Source organism: Hypomesus transpacificus, chromosome 8 (assembly GCF_021917145.1).
Source record: "Hypomesus transpacificus isolate Combined female chromosome 8, fHypTra1, whole genome shotgun sequence".
NCBI lineage: Eukaryota > Metazoa > Chordata > Actinopteri > Osmeriformes > Osmeridae > Hypomesus > Hypomesus transpacificus.
In genome coordinates this window covers 12,702,468-12,714,967 of record NC_061067.1, presented here as the reverse complement: position 1 = coordinate 12,714,967, position 12,500 = coordinate 12,702,468, and the positions used below count along the sequence as shown (strand labels likewise).

General features: G+C 41.5%; 2 protein-coding genes across 2 annotated transcripts in view; both read left to right on the top strand.

Moving 5' to 3' along the window:
- Positions 1 to 12,500, top strand: part of LOC124470047 (guanine nucleotide-binding protein G(olf) subunit alpha-like) — a 43,915-nt gene that overhangs the window by 17,198 nt on the left and 14,217 nt on the right. The window lies entirely within an intron of this gene.
- On the top strand, positions 5,280 to 7,067 carry LOC124470048. Its single transcript, XM_047023726.1, is given in 2 exon segments — positions 5,280 to 6,022; positions 6,025 to 7,067. Coding segments are annotated over 2 exon segments (834 nt in total). The 5' UTR covers positions 5,280 to 5,419; the 3' UTR covers positions 6,256 to 7,067.

Here is a 12,500-nt window from a genome sequence, read left to right as displayed (position 1 = left end):
AATGTTTGCCTCAGGCCAATGCATTCTATTTGAAATTCCGCGGGTTTTTGTTGGAATTCTGCTCTCGCGAATTACGTTTGGGCCTGCTAATATCCAACTGCAAGTAAATGCAGCACTAGACAACTCCAATCACCCTCCCCAAAGAGACCAAGGTGAAATCTGTTTATATTCGAGATTCAACAGACATTCATATTCGTACCTCCGTTCAGGCTCCGTGTCATATTTAGGGACCGGGGTAAAAGAGTAGACAGTCTGAATGCCGAAAAACCTAACAGACATTTGAATACACACAATTTTCAGTGTTTCTTCAATATCTTCCATACAAAATTGACCATACAAACTTCTAACTTTTTGCACATTCTTCTACTACTAGCTGACCAAGTTGTCCAACCTTCGGTTTGGTTGAATCAATGAAATCAATGAAAACATACATGTTGATTTGTTTCCTCAATATCTTTGATTTAAGGCTTTAATAATGTGCCATAATAATGTAGCCTAATGTTTTTGAGTTAAAACGTCTTAATTTGGGGGCATTTCAAATAAACATTGATTCCAAATAAACCTTGATTAATATGACTGCGATTAAATCAGCAAATATACTTCTGCCATGGGGGTGCCACCCCTCAAAATCTCCTGCCACCCTCTTGCCACCCCATGAAAATCTTTCTAGATCCGCCCCTGCCTCTCTTTCTCATTTCATAACCAAATTGCATCTAATACCTTTATCAAAAACCCTAGATTTTACTATTTTGACTTAAATGTTTTCCCATGTACCTCTTCAAAGTATATGCATAGTTCCTTTTTCAGAACATCCAAGTGTTTAAACCAATCATCTCTTCATGTTCTGGCCCGTGGTTGGTTTGGGTTAATATATTTTAGTTAATTCCATTTGGCCACTAGGTGGCTCTGTTGCTCTTTCTTAAGTTTACGACCTGTAAAGAAGAATCCTAGTTAGCAAATAAAATTGTGACAGCCACTTAGTGAAGCACATCAGAAGTATCAAACACCGTCCTTCAGGTAATTATTTGGTAGAAGCATTGTCTGTAAGTAAAATTAATCAGAATATACTTTACCTTTCAATTTGTGATGATGTTTTGTATGGGTTATCGTTTACGTGATATATTTATGTATTTTCTTGATTGCCCTATGTAACTGTAACTCATGGCTGTTTTCCTTGTTGGGTGTGCTTTGCCTTCGGCAAGGACACAACCTTTGTTATCTCATATATATATTATTATTTCTTTTTGCCCCCCTAAAACTTTGTTAATATTTGGACTACATAGACAACCAAGGTGTCAAACGTTTCGTCTTGGTAGCCATTGAGTTGTTTGTATTGGGATTTACGTTCCATTGCGCGGTTTAAGGCGAAATTAAGTTTTTGTGGCGAAAAGTGAAGCTAACGCTGGCTAACTTGCTAGCCACAGTCACTGACGCCACTAACGTCACTAACGTCACGAAAACTCGCGTGACTATCTCTAGCAGAACATTAGTTTAGCAGCTCGTTAACTTCTGGGAGTGGGCTAGGCTAACTGGTTTACTGCAAGGCAGCTGCAGAAACGCCACAAGCAAAGAGGCCTGGGTGATAACTATTTGCTCATTTTACTTTGTGATATGACACACAATTGTAATGTGTAATGTACAAAATAAGCTAATATTATAAAGGAAGTACATTAGACAAACAGTAGACAACTATTTCACTGAAGCATTAGCATCATGACATTAGCCTCTGTTGCCCTGGCAACACATACTACAGCGGTCTATGATGCAATCTATGATGCAATCTATGTTTTCAATCGTTAAAATTAACATTCCTCACAAATACATTTTTGTTGTAGGATTTATTATGACATTAGATTACAAGTAAACAACTGGTGGGTAAAATTATCATTACCTGTGGTTTCAAACCAGTGTAGCTCACTGCAACACTGTAGCCTAGTCTAGTAGCTAAAAAAACATCTCCACAGCTGTTTACAGTACTAGTAGGAAGTCAAACGGTGGCACATGTTCGGCACTACCCTTACTTAAATAAAAAGTCTTTCAATAGGTGAAACTATCTGACTAGTGACTACTAACCTGAACTCCATTGCCACAGCCTAAACTTTGTCAATCTGTTCATGAAAATAATTCATTTCAGCCTAGACCGTAATAACGGAAGTAACGTTAAATCGAATTCAACCAACGCAATCGCTACCAAGACAGTCTAGAACAGTACTAGTACTAGCCTACAATTTACCGGGGCAGCTTCTCCACACAGCAGGGCTATATTGCATTTTGCCTTGTTACTGACAATGATTGCTACCACTGACATGTTTATGAATTAGTGATTTTTCCCTAGATAAATGTCAAGCTTATTTATGTTTTTGGGGGCATATTTTCAGTTAGCCTATGGTACTATTTGAATCGGGATTCCATTTGAGATAGCTACTGCTGGTAACGTGTTTGTTAAAATCAGGGATGGGCAAAAATACATAAAAATGTATTTTCATACAAAATACCCCTCAAATAAATGTATTAAAATAAAATTCAAAATACTGGTGCCAGAAAATGTTACAAAATACAATACATGTATTTTGTATTTAAAATATAGGAAAAACTTTTTCTGGATTTTTTCAGTTTTCTAACAATTTGACAACAACTTGATTTATTATGTTACATAATCAATACATACACATAATCTATGTGTATATATATTTTGTATTATTAATAGAACTTAACAGCCCATAAACTTACATACCTTGATATATTTATTCATTCAATATTGTCTAAAAATGATCTGATAATGTTCTTGTGTGTTTTTTTTAAGCTTTTAATAAATAGTTGTTGAAAATTCAAAATTCTCTCTCTCAAGCTTTCGTGACGCTTTGACAAATCCATGTCTGATTTCCCATAGGCATAGGGGAGTGTGTTTGTGTGTGTGTAACGTCCAGAGATGAAAGACCACTACATTGAGTTCATGTGCAAAATCTTTGAGAATGGGCACGCCGAAATCGCTCCACCTCTACAAGCAGAAGAAGTGTGCTGGTATTTTCCCATCTTCGGGGTGTATCATCCACAAAAACCCGGATCGATAAGAGTGGTATTCGACTCCAGTGCCCAGCATCATGGGGTATCTCTGAATGACGTTCTGCTTACCGGCCCCAATATGAACAACAGCCTGCTTGGGGTATTGCTGCGGTTCAGAAAGGAACCAGTAGCTGTGACAGCAGACGTGCAGCAGATGTTCCATTGCTTCGTTGTCCGTGAAGACCATCGGAACTACCTGCGATTCCTTTGGTACCGCAACAATGACCTGGATGACGAAGCTGTGGAGTACAGGATGCGGGTCTAGGTTTTTGGAAATAACCCGTCTCCAACAGTGGCCATGTATGGTCTAAAGAGAGCCGCCTTAGAGGGCGAGAGGGATTATGGAGCAGAGGCAGGACACTTCGTCGAGAGGAACTTTTACGTTGACGACGGTCTCGTATCCCTCCCCATGGAGAAGGAAGCCATCACTCTTCTTCAGAATACTCAAGAGATGTTGGCCCTCTCCAACTTGCGCCTGCACAAGATTGCCTCTAACAAGGCAGAGGTCATGAGAGCCTTTCCTCCAGACGACCTAGCTAAGGGGCTAAAGGACCTGGATCTGAGTGTCGACTTCCCTCCCATGCAGAGAAGTCAGAGAGCTCACCATGGGAGCTTGTGACTGGGATGCCCCTCTCCCAGAAGAGAACCTCATGGAATTGAAGTTGTGGAGAGACTCACTGAAGGAGCTTGAGCAGGTCAAGATCTCTCACACATACACCTCCACCTCCCTCAGCCAAGCACACAAGAAAGAGATGTGCGTCTTCCGTGATGCATCCACTAACGCCATTGCAGCAGTAGCTTACTTGAAGACAACTGATGCCGGTGGGAACGTGGATGTTGGCTCCATTTTCGGTAAGGCTAAGCTTGCTCCACGTCCTGAGATCACCGTTCCAAGACTCGAGCTGTGCGCTGCTGTTCTAGCTGTGGAAATAGCAGAAGCAATCGTCGGAGAGATTGACATCCAACTCGATGTTTTCACATTCTACTCGAATAGTAAAGTGGTCCTGGGTTACATTCACAACAACACCAGATGATTCTACGTGTATGTGAATAACAGGGTGCAACGTATCAGGAGATCTACCAGCCCAGAGCAGTGAAAGCACGTCCCTACTGACCAGTACCCTGCTGATCATGGCTCAAGATCGGTCCCAGCGGGCAGCCTGACTCGTAGCACATGGTTGACAGGACCAGCTTTCTTGTTCAGGTCAGCAGAGCCAGGAACCCTTTGCACACCTTTCGACTTGGTTGATCCTGGATCTGACTTCGAGATCCGTCCCCACGCCACTTCACGGAGGGTACTTTGAGAGCAGCTGGTCTGTGGGTCGTCAGGACGGCGCGTCAGCAGCATACTCCATCAATGTGTCATCTGCCGAAGACTACGTGGGAGGAAGGAGATTCAGAAGATGTTGGACTTACCTGTGGATCGCCTCAGCACTGACCCTCCCTTCTCTTTTGTTGGTTTAGATCACAGGTGTCAAATTCAAGGCCCGCCGGCCAAATGTGGCCCGCCACGTCATTTTATGTGGCCCGCGGAAGCTTAATGGGCTATTGAAATAAGTCTACGCTGCTTTACAGCGTGCATTGACCATAAACGACATCTCTCACCATGCATTTCAATTGTGTTATGGCAAAGTGACGACATCCCGCCTCTAGAAAGCAGTGTATGCACATGAGTGTTAAACGCAAAGTTTAACTGGGTGAAGGCGAGCATGGTTTGAATGATAGCACTCCAATGCAGCCGGTTCTGCGAACGTACCCCATGTGCATTTTCAGCCAAGGTCCTTGGGCATTCAACCCAAGTTGGTATCGCTCTCGAACTTGGTTAGAGTACTCAGCCAAGCTAGCATGTTTCTGCTTCCCTTGTCTTCATCATTTCTGGCTCCAAATTGTCGACATCACCTTCATTAGACAAGGTTTTACCAATTGGAAAACGGCAATGTTTATTTTACATAAAGCTCAAAAAGCTATTCTGCGTTCAAATGAACGGCAAAAAAAGTTTTGCTCTTGCGCTATGCGCGTTTGCATTTTGTCACCAAACACTGAGAAAAATATGTAAATGTATCCTCCAAGAAAAACAGCAGATTGTCCAAGAATTAAATGGCGGACTTCAATTGCAGCATAATAGGCCCTATGTTCACAAAAGCTACAACAAAAACACCATATTTTTACATTGTTACTGACGTTACATCGTAGTTACAACTGGCCCTTTGACGGCAACCATAATGCTGATGTGGCCCTCGGTGAAAATGAGTTTGACATCCCTGGTTTAGATGTATTTGGGCCATAAAGGGTGACAGCACGTCGCACCAGGGGTGGACTAGCAAGCAGTAAGCGCTGGGCTGTGTTGTTCACATGTATGGGCACCAGGGCTATACACATCGAAGTCATTGAGTCGATGGATTCCTCAAGCTTCCTAAATGCTCTGCGACGGTTCTTTTCCATCGGAGGACCAGTCAAACAAATCAGGTCCGACTGTGGTACCAATTTCATCGGGGCTTGCAGAGAGCTGAAGATGGAGGCCGTTCAGAGCAACAAGGAGGTCCAAGAGTACCTGAACCACAAAGGGTGTACTTGGGTCTTCAATCCACCGCACTCGTCTCATATGGGAGGCAGCTGGGAAAGAATGATTGGCATCACCAGGTGCATCCTGGATTCCATGATGCTGAAGGTGGGCTCATCCAAGCTTACTCACGAAGTCTTGACTACGTTCATGGCGGAAGTCTCAGCCTTCGTGAATGCTCGTCCATTGGTTCCTGTGTCGACGGATCCAGACTCCCCCTTCATTTTGATGCCAGCGACACTCCTCACCCAAAAGGTTGCTGTAGTTCTTCCTCCCCAAGGTGAATTCGACGATAAAGACCTCTTCAAACGGCAGTGGAGGCAGGTTCAAAGCCTTGCCAACACCTTCTGGCACCGCTGGAGGACGGAGTATCTTCCTACCCTGCAGAGCCGTAGGAAGAGTGGCAGACAGAGAAGCCCAACCTCAAGGAGGGAGACATTGTGACGCTGAAAGACAGTCAACTGAAAAGGAACGACTGGCCCATGGGCATCATCATGAAGACCTTTCCCGGCAGGGATGGGAAAGTGAGAAAGGTTGATGTCAAGACAGCAAGAGAAGCGTCATGCAATATCTTTCTGTGTCCAGTTTCGGAGACTGTCCTACTACTCCTCTCTCCAGAGACTGATAAGTGACTAAGTTATAATGCTAATGTTGGCATCTTTACAGATACCAGACTGGGAGGGTTCTGGCCCCTGTGGTTGGTTTGGGTTAATATATTTTTGTTAATTCCATTTGGCCACTATGTGGCTCTGTTTCTGAAAAGGTCTGTTGTTTGCTCAAGTTTACGACCTGTAAAGAAGAATCCTAGTTAGCAAAGAAAATTGTGACAGACACTTTGTGAAGCAGATCAGAAATATCAAACACCATCCTTCATGTAATTATTTGGTAAAAGCATTGTCTGTAAGTAAAATTACTCAGAATATACTTACCTTTCAATTTGTGATGATGTTTTATATGGGTTATCGTTTACGTGATATATTTATGTATTTTCTTGATTGTCCTTTGTAACTGTAAATCATGGCTGTTTTCCTTATTCATTTCAGTTTTACACATTTCCTAACACTGTAACGGGTGACAATAAATCATTCAATTCTACGGTGACTGGAAGGACTTTAGCTATCTGTTAAGCTTAAGAAAGGGGACTCTTTTGCGAGGGCAGAATACTTCACAACCACAAAACGTTCTCTTGTTTCATTTCACAACCTTCCATGATCCTCTTTAAACCAATCTTTTATGTAACTTTCTAATCATTTCCTCATAATATTTCACATACATTTCTTCAAACCAAAATAAAACATTTGTGAAAAACACAGCTTCAAAATAACCCAAACTGGAAAAATGCCATCAATTGTTTCCATGTCAATGGATATTTGATGTGCAAGTGGTTATTAAAATCTGATAATAAAGTTACAATTTCAAACGAAATCAACTAAACAAAACAAATTCCTTCGCCAAATAAAAACAACCTTCCTGTGTAAACACAAACTTCCCATAAGTTCCATAACACACAAGGTTGCCATTATTGACTTATTTAGCCTTTTATTTCTAAATTAGCCTTTTACTAATTCTCTGACCCACATTTTAATTTCCTTTAAACTTTCGTTATCATAATTTTGTTTCATTAAATCCATGTTTGGACAGTTAAAACTGCTCCCAGACCTAAGTCACTCATGCCAGTATTACGCTCCGTAACCACGTCAACCAAACAATGCCCTTAAGACAAAAGAAAATATAAATTCTCCCTTTTTCTCTTTAAACCTTTAAATTCACAATTTAACAAGAGTAACATTAGCCCGCAAAACAAAACATTATTCTTTAACTTCTCAAACGTCTTATCAAAGCATGTAATACAGAATACTCCTTTGAATATTCCTATATTTACCAGCCATTACACCCTCAACATAATGCACGGACAATTCTTCAAATCTCACATTTGCGTACCAAAAACCCAAAATGAAGATATTTAATAAAAATATTTTATAGTTTGTATGGTTTAATGTAATACTCTTCTCACTTTCTCAATTACTCTTAGATTTGAGTTCTTTGAGTAAAAACTATCACATTGTTTCTATCAGCGCCCGCTTCAAACTCGAATCAAACAAACAGGGCGCTCTGGAACAAAGCAAAAACTCAAAACCTTTTTTTCTTTTTTGAACAACACAGATGGTTAGCGTTTACCTTCTATTCATTTAATTTTGCTCTAGTATAACTCTTCTGATTGTATTAGAACCAATTTACCATCTAGGGGTTCCATTTCTGCATTTTTATTGAATACCATCACACATCACAGATATGCCGCTTATAAATACAAGTTCTGGTCGGAAAGGCTTAAAAAAAATCCCTGTTTGGCTAGGAATTACAACAAATGTTGATCTGTTTTTATTTGTTAAAGGGGCGATTGACTGGGTTTTTGGGGTATTTCACACTGTTCCTTAAGGTCTCCGAATAGGGTAAGTAACATTGGTTGGGTTGAAAATGGCCCGGGTGCTGTTCCATGCCCCCTGATAGATCCTCTGAAATGTTCCCGGGAAAAAACACTAGCTTTTCTCCTTTTATGGAATGCTCATTAATGTTTAGCTATGGGAGCAAAAACGCAACACGGCTAACAGCAGCACTCACTGATAAACGAAGGTGTAGACTTGAAATAAAAACGCGCAAATAAATCTATTGTGTCTACACAACACTGTTTTCAACACATTGACTATATCATTTGAAATGATAACGTTAGTTGTTTCTACTTCTGTTGTCGAAGCAAACTGGATTGATTTAGGTGGGTAGAACGTTAGGCTACAGCTTAGCAACCAAACTACTACTCGGCTTCAGTTAGCTAGCTGTTGTAGCTCTAGATATCTTGCAAAAAAATAACCTAACAAAGATCTGGACAAACATGCATCGTGAATTGTAGATGTACATAACACGGATTATTTATTTGAACAAAACACAGTCAGGAACATGAAACACCATTGCCAATAAACTAGGCTAAATCATCACACATTCTACCTATGCTCTTACGTTAGCAAGCTAAACTAGTTTACATGCCTACTAGTACAGTAGGTGTTTTCGCTATCTAGCTGTTCTTGCATTCCTTGCAAATCAGCGTTAATAAAAAGCAGATGAGCTAGAGTCAATCTAACATTGACTAGACGGACATGGCTGATGTTTGTCTATATACCGTAGCATAGAAGATCCCTGGGCAGTTCGACCCTCGACAAGTTTGCGTTAACCATTTCACCAAGGACGGTTTAAAAAACCTGGGAAAATGTAAAGTAGGATTTGCTATGAACCTGTTGCTGAAAAGAGGTGCATTCCAACCTTACGTTCATCACAACCGCAAGCTGTAGTATGATTTTTTCGGTAACAGTTATTAGCAATGCTAACGTATCCTGTATCTAGCACCTGCCTTTCTCCAGTTCTTTCAAATAGATCATCTAGACAGGCGTTAGCAATAGACCAGACTACTATTCGTTTTCCGGCAATTTTTTGGAAGCTTCCCTTCTAATGCCGACTACAGCTAGTCTAGCTAGAGTAATTTGCTAAGTAAAGTATGTTGATGTGTTTAGCATTGTACCTATGCTAGATACAGGAGACGTTAGCATTGTTAATAACTGTTAGCGACAAAATCTTATTGTAGCCTACTTACAGCTTGCAGTTGCGATGAGCGTACGGTCGGAACAGCACATCTTTTCAGGTTCAGCTTCTAGCAAATCCTGCTTGAAATTGTCCAAGGTTGACAAAACTGTCAGAGCAAATGTTCAGAGCAAATTTATAATTGTGGACGAACCTCGCCGGGGTCTTCTCATAGACAAACAGCAGCCATGCCTGTCGAATGTTTGGGTCCTTGGGAAGACTATTAGTGTTAGCCTTCCCTGTACAGCCTGGAACACAACATTTACGATTGTGGTCCATTTTCAATATCCTTGTTATTGCTTAGAAGTAGCCTACAGAGCAGCGCGCAGCTAAACTACCATCGGAGATCTACGCTACCTCGGACTGGGCAGGAACACCAGTGAGTGGGCTGGTCTGGATGTAAATATTGGGGCGTGACAAAGATACAGACCAGAGCCAAAAAGGGCGGTCCCCCGTCCTATGTCACTCCGGTGGCTTACAGCCAAATTTTTTCATTTTGAGATTTGCATAGGAAAGAGGTGTCAATGGATTTTGAGATTCACTGTATGTTCATTTTACCCACTGAACTGTCGTTATTCAACTATGACAAGGTAAAATCAGTTTTGCAATCAACTGCCCCTTTAACCTCCAAACTTCGAATTCTTCCAAACTAACACATCTTTCAGCATTAATACTCACATAGTTATGCAGAATTACCCTCTGGGATCACCTTTGTAAAACTTCAACGTAACAGGACTCTTTTAGCCCCCACCTTTCCTCTGAATATCTGAAACTCATCTAAGATATCGAACGTATCGACCGAGCGATACGTTCAAGCCTCAGTTTAATTTCCCGGCATGACCGAGCGGTCGAGGTTAGTAAGTTGGTTATTACATGGCATTTTTAGCTCTTTTCATTATGTAACTGAAAATAAATGGTAGGCTTATTGTAGCTAGGTCTCAAGTCTTCTCATGGTGTGTTTCAGGTGTTGCCTAGCAATCAATTACTTTTGATAGAAAGCGGACAACACGGTTCTGCTAAAATGGCTTAAGGACTGAAATTTGTTGTGTCTATTCCTATATGTAAGGATGGTATTCAATGACACAAGTCTGTGTTCTAGAAAGAGTGGCCTGGAGTCGCAGAGGTCCGATAATATCAGCTTTGATGCAGCAGTTGGAAATCAACAAGTACAGAATTCTGGGGTTGTCTACGTTTCCCTACCCGCAACAGAGTTTGGGACAGGGGCGTAGGCAGAAATTGTCATTTGGGCGGGCCAGTGCAAAAGTGAGTGGGCCTATAATTTTTAATAAAAAAAAAAGACTTGAATAATAATTAGCTCTACGTTGTGGCTAAAAATTTTGTTGGACGCCCTGTTTCTATTTATTTGTTGTTGCTCGCGTTGAAAGCTCTGTAGTCTAGCACATTTGGTTAGTTTACGTAACAGAAGTGAATTTGACGGATACAGTGTGGACAGAGAGCGTCCGATGCTACGCGACAGTCGTACGCTCGCATCCAGTTACAACATGGTGTTAAAGAGTAGAACAAATAATAGAACAACTGCAAAAACAGTGACACCTTTGCTTTACAATATTCAGCCAAGGCAAAGGCAACAACAAAACACTATCTAAACATCATGTTCAACCAACAGAGCTCAATAAAGGCTGGACAAACCAGCATAGTGGAACGAATACTCAGTGGAGACTGGGGCAGATGATACAAGCGCAGAGCGCACAAAATTACAAGTACAAAACGGAGCTGGCAGAAGGCAAAAAATGAATCTAAGCAGAGTTCGTAACACACTGAGGCAGGATTACAGGCAGGGACGGACTGGGAGTAAAAATAGGCCCTGGACTTTGATCCAAACCGGCCCACAAGAACCCGTCCCGTATACCCTGCCACAGCGAACGGCCTGCTAATGCATGCAAATTCTATGCCTGATGTGATGCTAGTTAGGGACTTCCACGGTTAATCCTCGCGCGCTATTTTTTTGGGCTGGTTTGAGCGAAAAATAGTTTGTGGAGCTTTATGTAAAACAAATGAACATAGACGTTTTTTCAATTTATAAAACATTGTCTAGTGACGGTAATTATGTATAAGTTTCTTAGTCTGGTTTTCCATCTTTATGTTGTCTCTACTAGCTAGCTTTCAATCTGTCAGTGTCACTGTTGTGTATAAGCGGCACTAAAGGCTGCACAGCTGGCCAACTGTGTCGCTCAATCTTCTGACGAAATTTCTTTTAGTAGGAAAACTAAATTATTAGGCAAGCGGCCCCCGGCCCAGAAGTGCTTCGGCCCATCGGGAATTCTCCCGGTGCTCCCGATGGCCAAGCCGCTACTGATGACAGGGCAAAGGTAGCCTACCAGACGACAGGCTAGTAGAGGAATCCAGGACAAAGACGGTCCGGGGCAGGTCACTTGTTTAGCCATTATTGTGGCGATGTTAGCTAGTACATTGGCTAAAAAGCAGACTATAGTCTAGCAAGGTTAGCTTGCTGGCTAAAAGCTGCCCGGCCAGAGTCTTTGCAATCCCTAGCAACCATAGCTACCTCTTATCGTTCTACAACTTGCTTCAACAGTTCCATTTTATTCGGAAAAACAAATTAAACACACACACCAGTCAACTATAAATCAGGCTTATATTAATATATCTTCTTAAATACATTTGAATAATACAAACAAACAAAAGTTTTGGTCAAATTTGCCTGGGCGGGCCAGTGAGAAATGTGGGTGGGCCAGTGCCGCCCTGGCCCAATACTGGCTACGCCCCTGGTTTGGGATGGTTCACGAACTAACTATCTGTCCCTGCCCCAGCATATATTATACAGTGCAGGAAAACAAAAAACACAAGAAGAGGGTTGAGCTTGTTCTCCTGTGCAGCAGGGAGTTGTTCTTGCCTATGCGTCCCACATGCTCGGGTGCCGTCTCCACCCGGTGTCAAGGTTGTTTCTGAAAATGAGGAGACGAGACACAAAATACAGCCTTTTTCCCACACTCTGTGGTCGAAACTCGTCTGGATTGTTCCTCTTTCTCCGCCCGCACCCCTGACCCTCCCCGCCCTCTGTGAGACACAATGTTTAAGCCTGAGCAGGCAGGAAGGTGCATACAATAAACATATAGGAACCTAAAATGTAAATATGTGGACTATCTATACTTAGGGTACATAAACTAGCAGTACTAAGTGGAATTAGAATTAAATAAAATGTACAATAAAATAAAATATAAGTTGTCATAAAATATAAGTTACCACTTACAATATAAAAATACAAATATTA